Source organism: Hylobates moloch, unplaced genomic scaffold (assembly GCF_009828535.3).
Source record: "Hylobates moloch isolate HMO894 unplaced genomic scaffold, HMol_V3 SCAFFOLD_10, whole genome shotgun sequence".
Taxonomy (NCBI): Eukaryota; Metazoa; Chordata; class Mammalia; order Primates; family Hylobatidae; genus Hylobates; species Hylobates moloch.
In genome coordinates, this window is record NW_026652285.1 from 32,491,840 (window position 1) to 32,511,916 (window position 20,077).

Consider the following 20,077-nt stretch of genomic DNA (forward strand, 5'->3'; position numbering starts at 1 on the left):
CAATAAACAAATGCAGTTTAAATTGCAAGGAAGCATGATATTAACATCTTGGAGACCATGGACCCCAGATATGTAGTTTTTGACTATGACTCCATCCTTCCAAATATTTAACAAACCTCTTTTTTCTAAGTGGCTCTTACATATTGGAAACATCTATTTTGAACAGAGCAGGCAGGCAGAATTCAGGACTTTGGACACCATTTAGAAGTGATCTTCCAGGTTCCTTCTTGTCTGCATCATGTGCCCTTCTTTGCCAAAGTCCCCTGGTGAGCAGGGGCTTGTGACTGCCCTCATCATGATTTAGGAAAGTCATTCCCAAGCTGCAAGATGCCCTGAGGTTCCAGTCTGGAATCTTTCTTTCCAGGCTTGAATTTATCTTGCAACTCTTTCCTAGCCCACTGCTACCCAATGCCTCACTCCCAGACTCAGATCTCCTGCAGGAAGCTCAGGAACAAGCGAGAGAAAGGGGCCCACCACCCACGTCATCACCTCAATGGTTATGATCAGCCCAGTCTTCCCAGACACACACCCCTGTGTTATGATCAGCCCCAGTACTCCCAGACACACACCACTGGACGACTTGATTGAATTCTGCTCTTTACAGGAGGCATGCTCAATGTTAACTCCTGACATCATTATGTGTGTATAACTTCAAGCCATCTCCAAACATTTCTGGAATGAGGAGACAGTACATAGAAGAAGGAGATACAGGTATAAAATCAATGAGATTAGGTAAAAAATCCATAGCTCTTAGTTTGAATTGTATGTATGTATGATTTATGTATTTGATCTAAATCTATATATTTATATATCATACATACATATAATTCAATTATATTTTTTTATAGCTCTTTCCACTGAAACATTTAGAAACCATGGGAAACTCAATAGTAACCCTAGCACCCAGATTATGACTTCTAAATACCATTCCCCATTAAAGGAAAAAAAGAGCTCGTTAGACAAAATAGTTGTTTCAGGTCTGGGAAGGAAGTGTGAATATTGAGCTTGTAATATCTTGACATACCAGCTAGCAGGAAGTCATCAAAGATATTAGCGTCATGCAAAAGGTCTCAGGAGCCATGAGCTCATAACTCCAGTAAAAAAAAAAAAATTAAGTAACTAGATCTAATCACCAATGTATGGGAAAAACAAAGGCAGACACCACAGAACTGCAATCAGCAAAATCAGACTGTGGTAAACTTTATAGTTTTCCATAATGAGGAACTATTCCTTCTAAAAAAAATCTAGCCTAAAAGCAGGGTGGTGGTGGTAGGAACAGAGGTAGAGGGAAAGATAGAAAAAGCGAGGGGAAATGTAGATTGAAAGATACTGTACTGGTCCATTCTCACACTGCTGATAAAGACATACCTGAGACTAGGTGATTTATAAAGGAAAGAGGTTTAATTGACTCACAGTTCAGCATGGCTGGGGAGGCTTCAGGAAACTTACAATCATGGCAGAAGGGGAAGCAAACATATTCTTCTTCACATGGCAGCAACACGGAGAAGTGCCAAGCAAAAGGGGGAAAAGGCCCTTATAAAACCATCAGATTTCATGAGAACTCATTCAGTATCATGAGAACAGCATGAGGGTAACCACCTCCATGATTAAATTACCTCCCACCAGGTCCCTCCCATGACATCCCACAACATGTGGAGATTATGGGAACTACAGTTCAAGGTGAGATTTGGATGGGGACACAGCCAAACCATATCAGAGACAAATCACAATGTATGCTGTTATTTGGATCCTGATTCAATTTAAAAATGGAAATAAATAATGTATAAGACATTTCTGGGAATATGAATGCTAGATAATTGATGATATCAAGGAATTAGTGAGTTTTAGGTGATTTATATGTTAAATATTAAATGGTACTTTATATTTTTGCAAGAGTATTAATCTTTTTGGATATAAATACTAAAATATTTCAGGATGGAATGTTATTACCATCTGGGATTTGCTTTGGAATAATTAAGGAGAAGGAGAAATAATCCACAGGGCTACGGAAGAACAAGATTGGCCATAAGCAGCACAGAAAGACAAACTTTGCATGTTCTCACTTATTTGTGGAAGCTAAAAGTTAAAACAATTGAACCCATGGAGATGGAGAGTAGAATGATAGTTATCAGAGGCTGGGAACAGTGATGAGAGGGTAGAGGGGAAGTGGAGATGGCTTATGGGTACAAAAAATAGGATAAATAAGAACTAGTATTTGATAGCACAGCAGGATGACTATAGTCAAAAATAATTTAATTGTACATTTTAAAATAATTAAAAGAGTATAATTGGATTGTTTGTAACACAAAGGATAAATGCTTGAGGTGATGGATACCCCATTTACCCTGATGTGATTATTACACATTGCATGCCTGTATTGAAATATCCCATATACTCTATAAATATATATAGCTACTATGTACCCAGGAAAATTTTAAAAATTAAAAATTACACACACACACACACACACACACACCAGCCATGAGCAGATCATCTTTGGATCCAGAAGATGAATACCTATTATTCTTTCTAAAGATTAAATTTTCCCATAAAATAAAAGTAAAAATGTTCTCCAATACCTAGCCTAAATATTGCAGCCTTTATTTCTGTTTCATGTAGGTCTGGTCCTCTTTGTGCATTTGCTTTATCTCTGTCTGCAGACCAGCTTTCTCTTCCTTGCTAGACACAGGGCCACACTTGTGCCCCCTTTACATGGTCTATCAGTTCAAGAGCTTTGTGCCAACTATGAGGTGTCTCTATGTCCAAATTCCAAATTCCTTGGACAGAAAATATGGTTTGCCCAGTTTGGGTCAACTTGCCAATTATCTATAGCCAAAGGAGAGAGCATGACTGTCCTCTCAGCAGGGGCTAAGGGAAGACACATCCTGCTTCAGGCAGAACATTTCAGCTAATGTGCCACAGGGTACAGATGAACCAAGCTCAGAGTCCTCCTGGGATCACTAAGCAGAACCGTAGTGACCTAAGCCCCCAGGTGAATTGTCTTCAGCCATGAAAAGACTCATCCACTCACCCCAGGGTGCCTACACATCCCATTGTTTTCTATGTGCTCCATGGCAAGACACAGGTTGGGAAGCACTGTGCTAGGGAGGTGGGCGGGGTCATGAAGTTCTGTCCCATGGTGTCTTCAGTGCTTCCTTTCAAGAGTAGAATCTTGGCTTTACATTTTTGTAACAGAAAGTACCCTAGGGTGTTTTTCCTAAAACAGAGGAACCATCTGCTCACAAGGGTGAATTCAGACTTGAACAGTGGAGAAACAGAAAAATCATTCCTTGTGTATCCAGCAGCATTCTGCTTCCATCCCCTCAAGCCACACTCCCCCTGGGTTCTAGGTTTCAACATTTTAATTGGGTCCAATCACAGCTAAAGTGCTCTATTACCTGAGTATTTCAATTTTCTGGTAGTCATTCTTCACATGTATCTTCTTTAGGGAACATGCTCTTCTGAGATTTGTCGGTGAAAGCAGCCAAGAGGCAAAGAGCTGTGGGGACATCTGTTCCCCCAAACATCACTAGGCAAAGCGTTTCTGAAATACCAGGTTCCTCACAGCAGCCTTTACATCCTTGTTCCTCAGGCTGTATATGATGGGATTGAGCATGGGGGTCACCACCCCATAGAAGAGGGAAATGAGTTTGTCTGCCAGGTCTTGCTTGTCTGCCCCCAGCGGGTCCTTAGACTTGGGCTTCCCATACATGAAGAGGATGGTCCCGTAGAAGACGATCACGACAGTGAGGTGGGCAGAGCAGGTGGAGAAGGCCTTTTTCCTCCCCTCAGCTGAGGGGATCCTCAGGATGGTGGTGATGATGAAGACATAGGAGAAAGAGATGAACAGAACCGGGACGCCCAGGAAGATCACATTGGTCACTCCCATACTGATCACATTGACAGAGATATCAGCACAGGCCAACTTCAGGACAGCCAGAATCTCACAGGTGAAGTGGTTGATGATGTCTCCACAGAAGGGCAGCCTCATTGCAAGGGATGTCTGCACCATAGAAGCAGTGCTTCCAGCTACCCAGGAGCTGGCAGCCATGGGCATGTAGGTAGCCTTGCTCATGACCACAGGGTACCTAAGGGGGTTGCAGATGGCCACGTAGCGATCAAATGCCATCATGCTCAGGAGAACACACTCTGTGGCTCCCATGGCAAAGGAGAGGAACATCTGTACTGCACAGGCTGAGAAGGATATGGTTTTCCTGGGGGTCAAGAAGCTGTCAAGGATGAGGGGGACAGAGGATGTTGTATAGCAGATGTCCAGGAAGGAGAGGTTCCCCAGGAAGAAGTACATGGGCATGTGCAGGTGAGAGTTGGACACAGTCACCAGGATAAGGACCCCATTGCCCAATAGGATCACCAGGTACATCAGCAGGATGAGCACAAAGAATGTTTTCTCCAGCTTTGGGTGGGCAGAGAGGCCCAGGAGAACAAACTCTGTCAGAGAGGCTGTCTGGTTGGCACTTACCATAGTGTATCTCCTCTGTCAACTGAAGGAAATACTTAGAGGTCCAAACTCAACATTCTTTGCCTTGCATAGGACCAGTGCATCTGGTCTGGGGTTCCAGTCTGGCTAAGACATTAGAAAACAGTTTTGAAAGTCCACAATATTTATTTCCAAGAAAAAAGAGACAACAAAATAAAAAATTATTTTGGGGCCACAGGTCACCAAATGCACAAGGTTTAAAATGATGACTATGATAATGTCACACATGTGATCAGTGACGAAAACACAGAACACATTCATTTAGGGATGCTATGTCCTACAAGGCAATTTATCTCATTAAACTTTGATCAGAAAAGTGACTTAAAGTTTGCTCCATGTTCCTCCAACTTTGTGCCAAATACTAGTGACTTGATTAGTTGTGAATCCTCACCTTATAACTATTTCTTCTCGTTAGACAATTTTTATAAAAAACAAACTCCGGTTGTTGCCCAAGATCTTTCTCATGGGCAACACCAGCCCCAGCTGGGTCTTGCAGGAAAAGAGGAGACTGGAACTGGAGAGATGCAAGGGAAAGGGGAGAGGGTTCCAAGGTAACTTCATGCTCTGGAAATTTCAATATGTCTCTAATATTTGAATCTGATGTTTCATGAAGATAAATAGGAGGCTGGCCCCAGAAACCCATAGTGGCTCACAATTTCTGGAACTCTAGTTTTCTTTGATAACTAAGGCAGTCGGGGTGAGTGTCTACACAGGAATCAAGAGTTCTTGAACCTAAGTATGTCACCCAGATGTAGATCCTGACACTGTTTATGCCCCCCAAAATAAATCTAGCCCCACCCTCTGTCCCATACTAGATCTTCCTCTGCAGAACACTGATGCATGGGTTTTCAGCTTGATCTCTTCTAGTGATGAAGAGCTCACTACATTCCCAAACGGCCTGATTCCTATTTACAGAGCTCTGAAGTGTCAGTACATTCTTTATTCTAAACCAAGCCAGCAGCCTTCTGAGTTTCTCTCATTCATGTGATGGTGGTTTCACCTCCTTCTGGAATTGCCTGAGTTCGTGAAAAGTCAACAGAAGAGGCTCTAAAACCATATGACCATCTTATTTCTGGGGGAGTCTCTAAAGTTAGGTAAGTCCATAAACTAAGACTGAAAAGTTTCATAGGCTTCTTGCCATCTAGATTTTCTGACCTAAGAAGAAAGAGTTTTGCATGGACCTCAGTCTTTGTGACAGTGCTGAAATTGCTTCATTCCTTCCCTTCTCAAGTCCCAATCCCTTTAGAAAATCAAGTCAGAAGTTAGGAATGTTATTGTGCTAATAAAAAGGTTAAGTATTACTCTTATAAGAACACTCACTTACCTTTGTCAGAAGCCTACTGAGAAAATGTGCCCATGGCTTAGGAACAGTGTGTGGGCCAGAAATAGCAGCACTAGCTTGGAAGACTCAGGTTGAGATGGCCACCTCTGATTTGAAGAAAAGAGTGAAAGCTAGTTCTTCCTACTCAGTCTTGGTCTTATGTTTTAAGCAAAATTTCCAAATGAATAACCAGAATATGAAAAAGGCAATTTGAAATCAGTGCTGCGATTGGGACTATTATGCTCCCTGAAGTGATTAAAAGTTTGGAAGTAGAATTGTACAAAGTCAGGTAAGTTTTTATACTTCTGAGACAATGTCCCCAAGATCCAATTATGCCGAAAACACTCCAGAAAGACTTCTTTTCCTCCTTTCTTTCTTCCTGTTGGAACTTTCCACGCTTAGACTATTGAGGGTTGTTAGAGAAAGCAGTTTCATGTCCTTTTTGAATTTCTGCAAACTTCAAAATGCGAAAAATTCTTGAAAAGAAGCTGGAGAGCTAAATGTTTTTGTTTTTGTTTTTTTTTTTTTTTTTTTTTGAGACGGAGTCTCGCTCTTTCACCCAGGCTGGAGTGCAGTGGCGTGATCTTGGCTCACTGCAGGCTCCGCCCCCCAGGGTTCACGCCATTCTCCTGCCTCAGCCTCCCGCGTAGCTGGGACTCCAGGCGCCTGCCACCTCGCCCGGCTAATTTTTTGTATTTTTAGTAGAGACGGGGTTTCACCGTGTTAGCCAGGATGGTCTCGATCTCCTGACCTCGTGATCCGCCCGCCTCGGCCTCCCAAAGTGCTGGGATTACAGGCATGAGCCACCGCGCCCGGCTGCTAAATGTTATTTAGGAATGCCCTCTGTCCATGCACTATGGGACCAGCAGCTGTGGGCACAATGATTCCAAATCAAGTGCTCAGGGGCATGGCTGTGGACATTTTGGGGGAACTTCTATATAAAGCCCTGGGGAGACCTCAATGGGGAATCAGTCTCTGTCAAGTCCTTGAACAATGGGGGAGAATTTACACATGAAGAGACAGGCAAGGGATGGGAGGAAGGAGAAGACCATCTTGGGGACAGAGCTTGGCACAGCTCTTGGCTTGCTTGTTTCTTCCACAACCTCAACAAAGCATTTGTTTGAACAGCTTCATGGAACAGGAGGGATAGCACAGAGTCCAGGGAAGACATTCTATGTTGGTGGAATCTGGAGTATGACAGGCAGTGTCTAAGATGGCTTTAGTGATTCTTGCCTCCTGGTATTCATGGCTTTGTGTCGTCCTCTCCCCTTGAGTAACTTGCATTTAACCAAAAGAATATACTCACTTGCTGGCTTTAGTGAAACAAACTTCCGGATTGGAGAGACAAATGTGGCAAGGAACTGAGAGAGGTCTCTGGCCAACTTAAGCTCAGGACCTCAGCCCAACAACTCTCAAGGCACTGAATCTTGCCAACTACCTAAGTGAGCTTGGAAGTAAACCTTTCCCCAGTTGAACCTTCAGATGAGATCCCACCCCTAGTGAAAACCTTAGTTATAGACTTGTAAAAGACCCTGAAGCATGGGATCCAATTAATCTATAATCAGATCTTGACCCACAGAAATTGTGAGACAACATGTGTGTTGTTTTAAGCCACTTAATTTTGAAGAAGTTTGTTATACAACAATAAATAACTAGTATGTAGAGGATGGTTATGAAGTATGAGGAAGAAGCCAAGGAAAGAAAGGAGTAAAATATCTAGAAAACAGTGGTTCAGTAAAAGGGAGCCCCCTACTTCCTCAAAAGTCTTTCCTATTTCCAGAGGACATTAGTGTTCAACAAGTTTTTTCTCATCCTGGGTCAAAGTCTGCTTATCTCCCTGCACCTCTATCCTGGGTGTTAGCTTAGCCTTTGGCTACATGGGACATAATCACTTCCTCTTTTGTGTATCAGCCCATCAGAGACAGAAGGACAATAAATCACTGTAGATATGTGCAGCTACACTGAAGATACGGCTCTGAACTAGGCACATTACTCCTTCTACTGCCTGCTGTGAACACTGTGTTTCTGTCAATGTGTCAGAGATCCCTTTGGCTTGCCTGGCAAAGAATCATCTCCTCCAGGAAATTTCCCATGGCAATTTCTGCCCATAGAACTCTCTCTCCTCTAAACTTTAAAAGCTTCCTTTCCTGGGATGTCCAGTTTTGTTCTGAACTCTGGAAATTAACTTGTGTAATTTATTTTCTCTGGGTGTGTCCATGTGCATAGCTCTATTCACACATCTACATGCATAATGTGTGTGTGCACATATAGGTGGTTTTGTAACTCTTTTTCTCTTCAGCCTCAAGGATCTGGTGGTCCATTTCCAAGATGAAATGCTAATAGGCTTCCTGGTGAATCGTGAACTTGAATCTTGATGTTTGAATCCCCCTTAGTTTGTCTAATTCATGTTCCAGAACTCACCTGCATTCATTATTTTCATTCTGGATGGAAACTCAGTGATGACATTATTTGTCAATAGTTCTTTCAACTATGTCCCTCATTTTTCCATAGTAGAGTTAGCCTTTATGATCATAGTGGCAAAGAGCAGGAATCAAAATGATGACTGGTGAGCTCGGTTTCCTGGACTTACTCTGTATCTCATTCTTGAACTGAAAACACTTTGTTGTCATGGTTAGCTTCTTCCTCGCTTCCTTTTTTCATTCTGTGACTACAGGTCTCTAGAATCATACCCCTTGGGTCCACAGTAAATTCTAATGTCTTAGATGATCCCTGCAGAATAATGGAGCTTTGAGAAACATCCTTATGTTCTCTCTCTCCATTTAGGAGCCACAGTCATGGGAATCATTGTTCCCTGCAAGCTTCCTGAGTTGGTAAAAAGCTTGTTCCAATTAGGACAGATATGTCAGGTATTGACAGATCAGCTGGAGCTTTGCTTATCTTTTATACAAAGAAGTTTTACATCTTTACTTTTGTATTTGGCCTCAGAAATCTTAGAACACTCTACCAACTCTGAAACATCTCCTTCAGGGCAGCAGGTTCATTGACTTCCCTCCTGAATTCAATCTTTGACATGTGCCTGGTGTACACTAGGGAGCATGAAGAGTCTTCCAAGTTCTGCCATATCACCACTCAAGGACATCCCAATGACCAGATATGCTTTGGGAAATATTCTTTACCCTTGTATACTAGTTTTAGACTGTCTGTCATGAAAGAGGAAGTGATTATGTCCCGTGTAGCCAAAGGCTAATCAATTCCCAAAGCTAAAAAGTCAGACAGAAATTACCACGTATTTCTATAAAGTTACACCGAGTGTGCCTGCCTGTCCTGCCTCCCTTTTACCTCCTCCACTCTTCCTCCTCTGCCACCAACCCCTCCTCCTTCTCCTTCTCCTCCTCAGCCTATTCAATGTGAAGACACGGAGGATGAAGACTTTTATGATGACCCACTCCACTTAACGAACAGTAAACATGTTTTATCTTTCTTGTGATTTGTGTGTGTGTGGTGGGGGGTGGGGTGGGCAGGGTCTGGCTCTGTCATTCAGGCTGCAGTGCAGTGGCACCAACTTGTTTCACTGCAACCTCTGCCTCCCAGGCTCAAGCCATCCTCCCTCTTCAGCCTCTGGAGTAGCTGGGACACAGGCACATGCCACCACACCCGGATAATTTTTGTATTTTTGGTAGAGACAGGGTCTCACTTTGTTGTCCAGGCTAGTCTCCAGCTCCTGAACTCAGGCGATCCGCCCACTTCGGCTTCCTAAAGTTCTGGATTACAGGCATGAGCCACTGAACCCAGCATGATTTTCTTAATATTTTCTTTTCTCTAGCTTACTTTATTATGAGAATACAGTATAATAATAAATTTAACATACAAAATATGTGTTTATCTACTGTTTATGTTATCGGTTAGGCGTTCAGTCTAACAATAGGCTATTAGTAGTTGTTTTGGGGGAGTTAAAAGTTACACATGGATTTTCAACTGCAATGGGGATCGGCGCCCTAATCCCTGCGCTGTTCGAGGGTCAACCGTATTTTTTTCATGTGCCTCTTTCTTGCCTCTAGAGGGTGCACTCCCAGAAGGCAGGGACCCTGGGTTACTCTGCACATTTCTGCCTTTTGCCGCTAGAGGGTGCACTCCCAGAGGGCAGGGACCCTGGGTTACTCTACACATTTCTGCCTTTTATGGAGCATATGCTCAATAATTGTTTGCTGAATAAAGGAAAGTCCCCATTCTCTAGACTCATCCCTGTCCTGGGTCACATTCTGTCCATGACTCGTAAGAGGTCTGGGAGCACATGCACAGATGACAGGGAGCTGAAAGGACAGTGACTTGGGTGCCCAGTGAGGATTGAGGCAGAACACAGCAGGTTGCTTCAAGGTGTTTAATCCAATGAGATGAACATTTACAGGGAGAGTAAAGGTCCTTCAGTCAGATGCCCCAAGCCACTGCGTAAGCACAGACTGGGGGTGACGGGGCTTGGCTGCAGCACAAGAGAAAGCACCTGGGGTCTGAATCCCAGAATCACTGACCCACAGATTGTTGGACCCTGTTAATGGGATTATGATGTTCAGAAAGAAAGAAAGGAGACAAGGAAGGAAGGAAGGGAAAGAGGAAGGGAGAGAAGGAGGGGGAGAAGGAGCAGACAGCTGACTTCCTACAGTGCTGCCAACATAATTGGTTCTTGGGGATGTTATCCCAGAAGGATAGAAAGTTTCTAAACTGAGTACAATTCACTTTCCAAACCTTAAATGACTTCAGGGACTACAATGGTCCCAAAGAATAAACTGCAATTTAAATTATCTTCTAAGGGTGATGGCCAGTCCTTTGGAGATTGTGCCCCAAGCACATGAGGCAGGAGAAGCAGAAAGGACCCTTCACCTGTCACATGTCCTGAGCCCTCACCCTGGCGTTTAGACCCAGTGTCACTGTTTCTGACATGTAGCCTCTTTCCAAACCTTGGAAAATCGATCATTCTTGCTCACGATGTTTTTTTATAAAGGTAAGGGCAAGTTTTGGTGAAAGGAATTCCACAATTTTCATTAGCATTGGCTATATTTATTTTTTTAAATACAGTTTCTTATTGATACATAATAGATATACATGGTTTTAAGGTACATGTGATAATTTAATACATTCGTATAATTTGCAAGGATCACGTCAGTGTAGTTGGGATATCCATGACTTTACACTTGTCTTTATGCTAGAAATATTTGAATTATTCTCTTCCTGCTATCTTTAAAGGTATAGTAGCTTATTGTAAACTATAGTCACCCTCCTGACCTATTAAACACTAGGTCTTATTCCTTCGATCAAACCATATATTTTCACCCATTAATCAACAGCATGGTTACATTTCTATCATCAGACTTGATTGTAATGGAATGGGGGCTTGAGGAGGGCAGATGTGAAGCTGTTTCATTGGTATGATATTATTCTCACAAAATCAAATAGACCTCCTCAACCTGCAAGAATGTCTGAGATCATCTGGCCTCACCCTGCCGTCATGCCGAGGAAATGGGGGGTTTGCCAGCGACCATACAGCTAATAGGCTTCTTCTGACGATTGGTTGTCCTTTCTTGATAAAAACTGTTGGGCTTTTTCTCACTTCATAGTTAGATACAAAATCTGGCAATAATAATAAGCATGTTTCTGGCTCTGATAATGATGACATAGAGGGAATATTTTCTTCATATGATCTGATGCAAGTTCTTGAGAGTTGGCTGGCCAACCTACAGTGAGAAACCCAGCTGGGGACTGATACACTGCCCAACACACACATCCCAGCAGCAGTGTGTCTCGGGCACCTCAGCCATCCTCAAGCTTGGGGACTATTCTCAGTGTCAGCCTTTGTAGCGAGCTCCTGGTTGATACATTTGCCTCTAAGAGATATATCTACCTTTTTAAGACCTTAAGAGAAAAAGGGAGATTTATTCTTATTTGTCTTCGTGCTGAAGCCATGCTATTTCTAGATATTTAGGCAGTTGTGTGTAAGAGAGATTAACTGCCTTTAGGGGCTCCAGAAGACAAAGCCAGGTAGAAGTTGCAAGGAGACAGATTTCAGCTCAATATCACAGAGTAACTACTTCAAAATGAAGTGAGCCTTACCAGGAGATAAAGAACCTCACATCACTCAGATAGTCAGATCTAGGTTCTACGACTATCAGGAATGTGGTAAAGGGCTTTCTGCATTAGAAAGCGAGCAATTACTAAATAGACCCTAAGACCTGTTGTCCTTAGCGTTCAAGTAATTGTTATGGTTGATGATGATGATGATGATTATGAAAGTATTTGTTTGTATGACTATTTCCCCACTAGATTTTGAGCTCTTTGTTCCCAGCACCTAGAATTATGCCTGGCCCAAAGTAGAGGCTCAACAAATATCTGTTAACCTGACCTGAATTATTATGGCACTGACTTGGTCACAGCTATAATGTGCTTACCACCAACATAGGAGTATCTCAGAGCTCATGAGGCAGGAAGCATCCCTGCAACAACAGAGGAGGGGGTTGGATTACCAAGAGCTCTTGGAGAGATGGATATCTGGGAGGTTCGTAAGTATTTTAGATACAGTGCTAATAAAACTGTAGTGCTCAAGTTGCCTACAAGTTTTTTACTGCTCCAGAACAAATCATAGTTTGAGGAGCACCTCGAAGTCTGAGGAGTGTTGAGGAGACAATGATTCATTAGTACTTGTTAAAGCATGGCAAAGCAGACTATTCAGGACTATCTCAACATGTATAGGGACCACTGCCATGGGATTTTGCAGTGAGGGAGATAAATTGGGCTCAACTCCAAATACAGCAGGCACAAGTGGGAATTTTTAGCCAAGGAGGGGGTCAGTAGATGGAAAATTACTAAGAAGAAACATCAGGGGTAACGGGGATTCTGGCTAAATGGACCTAACAGAAATCTTGCTGAAGAGAGGACAGGGTAATCAGACATAACCTGGGGATGGTGGAGGATAAGGAACCTCATCAAACATTGAAGATGATCAATATTGAGGATGGGGGTTCTTGTTGAACTGACTTAGCAGGACCTTTTGCTGAAACTGAATTTTATAAGCAAGCACACAGATGTACCTAGAAGAAGGTTCAGGTGCCTGGCCAAAGTTTGGAAAATCCAAGAATCTTTATCAAGAGAGATTTAACCTTTCCATTAAAAAAAAAACAAAGTAACAGAGCAGGACCCAGGGTTCTGTAAACAGTCTCAGGAACAAGTTAATGCCTTTGCTGCAAGCAATGGAGAATGAAGAGAAGACGGGAGGGTCAGTGGGAACTCTCATTCAACTTGGCCATGGGGCACAGGGGCCTACTTGCTGCCACAGATGTACAAAAGGATCAACCAAATGTTGAGACCTTGGCACTGGATGTGTCAAGGTGGCCTGGGCTTGCTGTTTAGGCAGGTGGCACTAGACCTGTCCTCTTGGCTGCTACATGCCCCAAGAGATGCTTTATTTTCTGTTGTTGCTTTTTTTCTGTTAGTTTTGATTTGTTTTCTTGTCTCCTTGTGTGCCTTATTCTTTTTTAGTGTGTGCCAGATGTTGTGTTTGCAAAATTATTTGTGGAAATGATTTAGAGACTAGGGTGATGTTATCTTCCTCCAACGTGGATCTATGTTTGCTTCTGTGAGGCATTTGGGAGCATCAAAACTTGGTATCACCTCAATTCAATTTCAGGGCTTGGGAAGATCTGAAGCTGAACTACAGCATGTGTAAATGTCTGTTTCCTTCTGATTTGCCCTTATTCCTATGGTGCTGCCCTTTGAGAGTCCATCCCAAAAGGAGAACATTTAGTGAGGGGCCTTTCAAGGTGAGTCTTGCACAACAAAACCTACTCCCCATCTCCATGAGGCTGTCAGTAATGCTTCCCAGCCTCTCCCTGGCTCCCTCCAGAAGCTGCAAATGCTCGAGTTGAGTCACAGCCACAAGTGCTAGACTTACATCTCTAGGTCCTTGTTTTTCCCCAGAATCGTAACCCTATGTTCCTCATTGTCTTATTACTTCTCCAATGTTTTATGTATTTTTTCCAGTTTGTCTAACTGTCATCTGCAAGACAGTTAGTCCACATTAGCCTGTTTGTTCTTACTGGAAGCAGAAGTTAAATATTGACCTGTACTACCTTGTTCCTAGAACCCCATAGAGATGAACAAATCATCAGCACTATTCCCCAGTTGCTCAGCAGGGCAAGGATTTGTGCCTGGCCTTCCAGGTACTTTTGGAGTAAGAGAATGCTGAGGTTGACCTCTGAGTTCCTCTAAGTGACAGAGCAGATGCACCATGAACAGGTCCAATGAGACCTCCCCTGTGTTGGGGTTCGTTCTCCTGGGCCTCTCTGCCCACCCAAAGCTGGAGAAGACATTCTTTGTGTTCATCCTGCTGATGTACCTGGTGATCCTGCTGGGCAATGGGGTCCTCATCCTGGTGACCATCCTTGACTCCCGCCTGCACACGCCCATGTACTTCTTCCTGGGGAACCTCTCCTTCCTGGACATCTGCTATACAACTTCCTCAGTCCCCCTCATCCTTGACAGCCTCCTGACCCCCAGGAAAACCATCTCCTTCTCAGCCTGTGCAGTACAGATGTTCCTCTCTTTTGCCATGGGAGCCACAGAGTGTGCCCTCCTGAGCATGATGGCTTTTGATCACTATGTGGCCATCTGCAACCCCCTTAGGTACCCTGTGGTCATGAGCAAGGCTGCCTACATGCCCATGGCTGTCAGCTCCTGGGAAGCTGGTATCACCAACTCTGTGGTACAGACATCCCTAGCAATGCGACTGCCCTTCTGTGGGGACAATGTCATCAATCACTTCAACTGTGAGATCCTGGCAGTTCTAAAGTTGGCCTGTGCTGACATCTCCATCAATGTGATCAGCATGGTTGTGGCCAACATGATCTTCCTTGCACTCTCAGTCCTGTTTATTTTTGTCTCGCATGTCTTTATCCTTGCCACCATCCTGAGAATCCCCTCAGCTGAGGGGAGGAAAAAGGCCTTCTCCACCTGCTCTGCCCACCTCACTGTAGTGATCGTCTTCTACAGGACCATCCTCTTCATGTATGGGAAGCCCAAGTCTAAGGACACAATGGGAGCAGACAAACAGGACCTTGTAGACAAACTCATCTCCCTTTTCTATGGAGTGGTGACCCCTATGCTCAACTCCATCATCTACAGCCTGAGGAACAAAGATGTGAAAGCTGCTATGAGGAACCTGGTGGCTCAAAAACACCTAACAGAGTGACTATCACAGATTCCCAGACTGCCAGAATGTATAACCTCCAAATTCCTCATTGTTCTCTCGGGGAAATGGTAACCAGGGAGGACCTTAGACTGTCAGTGGAAAGAACCATAAAATTTCTGAGGCTGCTGGTTAGTTTGTTGGCTTTACACAGAATCGTGCTGTGTCATATCATAGCTATATTTTACTGACTAAATCTTAAATTCTTTGATACAGAATTTGATGAATATCCATAAGAGTTATAGAAGTGGTCAAAAGAGACAAACAAACAAAAATTTTAGTGGTACTGGGATCTTGGAGGATACAGGATATGGTTGGGCTCTGTGTCCCTGCCCAAATCTCCTGTCGAATTGTAATCCCCAGTGTTGGAGGAGGGGCCTGGTAAGAGGTGATCAGATCATGGGGGCAGATTTCCCCCTTGCTGTTCTCATGATAGTGAGTCAGTTCCCATGAGATCTAGATGTTTAAAAGTGTGTAGCACCTCTCGTTTCACCCTCTTCCTCCTACTCCAGCCATGTAGGACATGATTGCTTCCCCTTTGCCTTCCGCCATGATTGTAAGTTTCCTGAGGCCTCCCCAGCCATGCTTCCTGTACAGCGTGTGGAATAGCGAGCTGATTAAACCTCTTTTCTTTGTAAATTACCCAGTTTCAGTTATTTCTTTATATCATTGCAAGAATGGACTAATACAATGTTGTTTTGTCCTATGTAAAACTGCTACTTACTCTACTCTGATTTTGTGTTACCCCAGAGACCTTTGCTGTTTCTCATGTAGGGATAAATTGGAAAATGTCATCTGCCCTAACATATAATGGTAAGCATTAGCACTGTGGCAGGAATTCTTCTCACATCTTAGCACTAGAAATAGTGAGACCTGAGCAGCTGCTTTGTTTTGACCTCATGGGCACTAAGAATCTTGTCATTCACAGCATTCATCTACTTATTGTCACCACAGGAGAATTCAGAGGCAAACTTGCCACCCCACTGAAGCAGTAACTAAGTACTGTATGAATGGGTGCCAGCAGCTTCCAAACTTTTGTCCATGCAACCAACATGATGCATAGCAGTTACACACAGCACATATTCCATGAGTATGTCCACATTGTTCTGGAACACCAAAAAGACTGTGAGGAAGCAAATGCAAAAATAATTCTCAATCCTACAACTAATAACAGGCCAGCAATAACAGTCATCCCTGACCATCTGCGACACTGGTGAGATTGGCTGTGTGTCCTTTGCAGCCCAAAGAGCTCTCAGTCCATGACTTCCTTCTACACTCAAGGAGCAGACTGAGATAGGAGTGAAACTTAATGTGTTATAGTGACTATTTTCAGTCCACTTAATATTTGTAAATGACAGTGTCTTCATCCATTTTTACTGCTATAACAATATACCTGAGACTAGGTAATGTATAAATAGTACAAATTTATTTCTCACAGTTCTAGAGGCTGGGAAGTCCAAGATCAAGGCACCAGCGTGTTCAATGTCTGGTGACAGTCCAGTCTCTGCTTCCAATACCTTGAACACTATGTCCTCACATGGCAGAAGAGATGAAAAAGCAAAAAAGGGGCTAGCTAGTTCCCTCCAGCCCTTTTATAAGGTTACTAATCTCATTCATAGGGTTGTACCTTTTAATACTATCACATTGATAATTAAGTTTCAACATATGAATTTAGGGGAACCATTCAGACCGTGGCAGTCAGTTATTACCAAACTTTGGTCCTTTAGCCATGCCAGTACATACTAGGTTGCTTTCTCCTTTTCTTTTCTCTTTTTTTCTTCCTCATCCCCATGTGAAATAAGACTCAGGTCTTTGCCCTAAATACATTTTTATTGGTGGGAGTGTAATGAGGACATACAGAGGGTGGCCTAGAGAATTAAAACAGCTGGAATTCACCAGTTCCCATCACTTTTTAAAAAGCCTAAGCCCATTAAAGAGACACATTTAGGTGTCCAGAAGGGGAAGAAGAAAGAGCAGATGTGAAAACAGGAAGGAGGAGAGATTCCTTCCAAAGGCAGGAGAGAGGTGGAGGTCACAGATCCCACTCTAGGTCTCATCCCTACTGTAAATGTGAGAACCAGCTATTATGTATGTCCGTGCTAGTTACGCATTTGGAAACCTGGAGAATGACTACCAGTGGTTAGTTCCATAAAAATCCATTTGTCCTATCAGGAAACAAACTTGGACCTAGACCCCATTTATCACCTGATTTCCATATACTCCTACAGTAGATGCTCCTTTGGGTTCCTTGGTATTAGTGTCAGTTAAGATTCTATAACCAACAGCCCTCAAAATATTGGGGTATTCCATTTTCCCCAGTGTACAGCTACTCAAGGAAATAGTCACAAGTCCCTGGAGGGAAATATAGAGAAAATCACTACTATATACATGCAAGGGAATGCCCTTGAGGCATTCTTCCCCAGAGAACAGCCTCTCCTTCAATTGAGGTATTTTGGATCTGAGACTTAATTTAGGTCTGGAATTGAGTGAATGATCATAATTTTTCAACAGGGAAGATGTTATCAGGCTTCTGCTCATCCATGCTTGATTTTGTTTTAATTACCTACATTTACAACCTTCTAAATTGCCTACCTGTCTTGCTCCCAGGAACATTACAGTTGCATAGTCATTACCATACATTCCTGTGGGTCAGGCCCTCTGGTTGCTATTCTGACCTTGCTGTCTATTACAGTAATTAATCTTCTTGCCCCTAATAGTTAAGTGCTGCCATCAGGCCTCTACTATTCTGGAAAATTATCATCTCCGTTAACACTAGGGACCCCACTTCCAAAACAGCACCTCCTACAGTCAGCCTGGCTGACAGAGGATAAACACTGCCGAGGTTCTCAATAATGCACCTCACTAGTGCATTTTCTTATTCACTTAGTGAAGAAAGTGTCCTCTAGACTTCCTAGGGAACATAGCCATCTGGTAGGTCTAATTTAAAAGTCCACGTAGCATACCAAATTCTTTGAGCCTTTTGGCTCCTTCCTCTACACTCTGCCAAGGCAGTTTGATGTTTCCAGGAGCCATCTCAACCATCCTGAAGGATCACTTGATTGCCAGACACCCTCTCTGAAACAGTGGCCAGCAGAACAGCAGCCTATTCCTCTGTGGGGGCTGTGATGGCCTGATGACTTTTAAAGAAGTCCCTTTCAATGAGCAATTTGAAAAAATTGTGATTCCTGGCATACACCCACTCTCATCTCCTTAGAAATAGCATAGGTTTAATATGAATTTAGGCCTAAAAAATAGGGAAGCCTTATTTCACAAGACATGAGGTATTTCTGTGACTCTGATACCAGATAACATAAACTCTAGTTCCAGGCATATTCAGAAGGAAATAACGCCAATGTTGTTTGTACAAAAGTGAGTGGGCATCTTTTATGCATCATTATAGGTCTGAAATGCCTGGCATGTCTGAAGACAGAAGGGCATAAAGGCAGCCAATGATGATATAAATGGAGCAACTGACCATTTGAGCAATTGAATATAATTGGAAGCAATTGGCATGGGTCAGGCCAGGAACCAGGGGAGATGTCAGTAGAAAAAAGGAGTTCTAAAGGCCGGGCACGGTGGTTCATGCTTGTAATCCCAGCACTTTGGGAGGCCAAAGTGGGCAGATCACCTGAGATTGGGAGTTCGAGACCCGCCTGGCCAACATAGTGAAACGCCGTCTCTACCAAAAATACAAAAAATTAGTTGGGCGTGGTGTCGGGCACCTGTAATCCTAGCTACTCGGGAGGCTGAGACAGGAGAATCACTTGAACGCAGGAGGTGGAGGTTGCAGTGAGCAGAGATCATGCCATTGCACTCCAGCCCACGTGACAGTGTGAGACTCTGTCTCAAAAACGAAAAAAGAAAAATGGAGTTCTTGCTGGGCATGGTGCTTATGCCTGTAATCCCAGCACTTTGGGAGGGTGAAACAGGAGGATCTCTTCAGGCCGAGAGTTTGAGACCAGCATGGGCAACAGAGTGAGACCCCCCACTCCATCTCTACAAAAACACTTTTAAAAGTTAGCCAGGTGTAGTGGTGCACACAGGTCCCAGATACTCGGGACTGAGGCAGAGGGATCGCTTCAGCCCAGAAGTTCAAGGCTGTGGTGAGCTGATTGTGCCACTGCATTCCAGCCTGGGTGACAAAGCCAGACCCCAGAAAGAAAATGGAGGTTTCATGGCTCTCCTCATCCCCAAGGTATTTACTTCTGGAAAAATTAATGATTAGGATTACCCAAGTATACATAAATTCTAAACAAATATGTCCTACGTACATAGAGCTCTTCTTAGCACAGGGTGCCGGAAGAAAGCTGGCTTACAATTTTTCAACTTTACAATGGTGAAAAAGTGATACACATTCAGTAGAAACTGTACTTCAAGTACCCATACAACCATTTTTTTCACCTTCAGTATAGTAGTCAATAAATTACATGAGATATTCAATACTTTCTTATAAAATTGACTTTGTGCTAGATGATTTTGCCCAACTGTAGACTGCTGTAAGTGTTTTGAGCATATTTAAGGTAGGCTAGGCTAAGCTATGATGTTCAGCAAGTTAAGGGTATTAAATGCATTTTCAACGTACAACATTTTCCATTTATGATGGGTTTATCATGACATTGTCCCATTGTAAGTCGAAGGGCATTTGTATTCCAGCTGAGCCTGGAGGACCATGATCAAGGAAGTAGTAGGGCCGGTATGCTTTGCACAGGAATTGGCCTGATTAGTCCCTAAAGCTCCTTCTAAGCTTGGGCCTACCATTGTCTATGAGCGAAACAAAAGCCAGAATTGAAGAATGGCCTGTACGGTGGTGTGTTTTAGGAAACCCTGATTAAGCAGAGAGCATCCATCCTGTGACTGTTTCTATGACTATTTTGCATGACCACTGAAAGAAAAACACTGACAAACACTCCAAACATGAATACTTCCAAATCAAATTAATTAGGCTTAAGTGATCCCAAAATAGAAGCATCCCTCATCTTTCTTCTTACAAGAGAATGAAGGTTTGAACCATGACTCAATCTGTGGAATAAACCATATGGCTTCCTTCCTAGGATGGAAGAGGAGCTGC

The 20,077-nt window shown here is 43.2% G+C and overlaps 2 protein-coding genes across 2 annotated transcripts; one reads left to right on the forward strand and one right to left on the reverse strand.

The window, feature by feature from the left end:
* Positions 1–3,529: 3,529 nt before the first annotated feature.
* On the reverse strand, positions 3,530–4,483 carry LOC116474172 (olfactory receptor 13C7). Its single transcript, XM_032162641.1, has one exon. It carries the CDS (start codon positions 4,481–4,483, stop codon positions 3,530–3,532), a length of 954 nt encoding a protein of 317 aa, XP_032018532.1.
* A 9,569-nt stretch (positions 4,484–14,052) lies between these two features.
* Positions 14,053–15,012, forward strand: LOC116474173 (olfactory receptor 13C7-like). The gene has a single exon (XM_032162642.1). It carries the CDS (start codon positions 14,053–14,055, stop codon positions 15,010–15,012), a length of 960 nt encoding a protein of 319 aa, XP_032018533.1.
* The last annotated feature ends 5,065 nt before the right edge of the window (positions 15,013–20,077 follow it).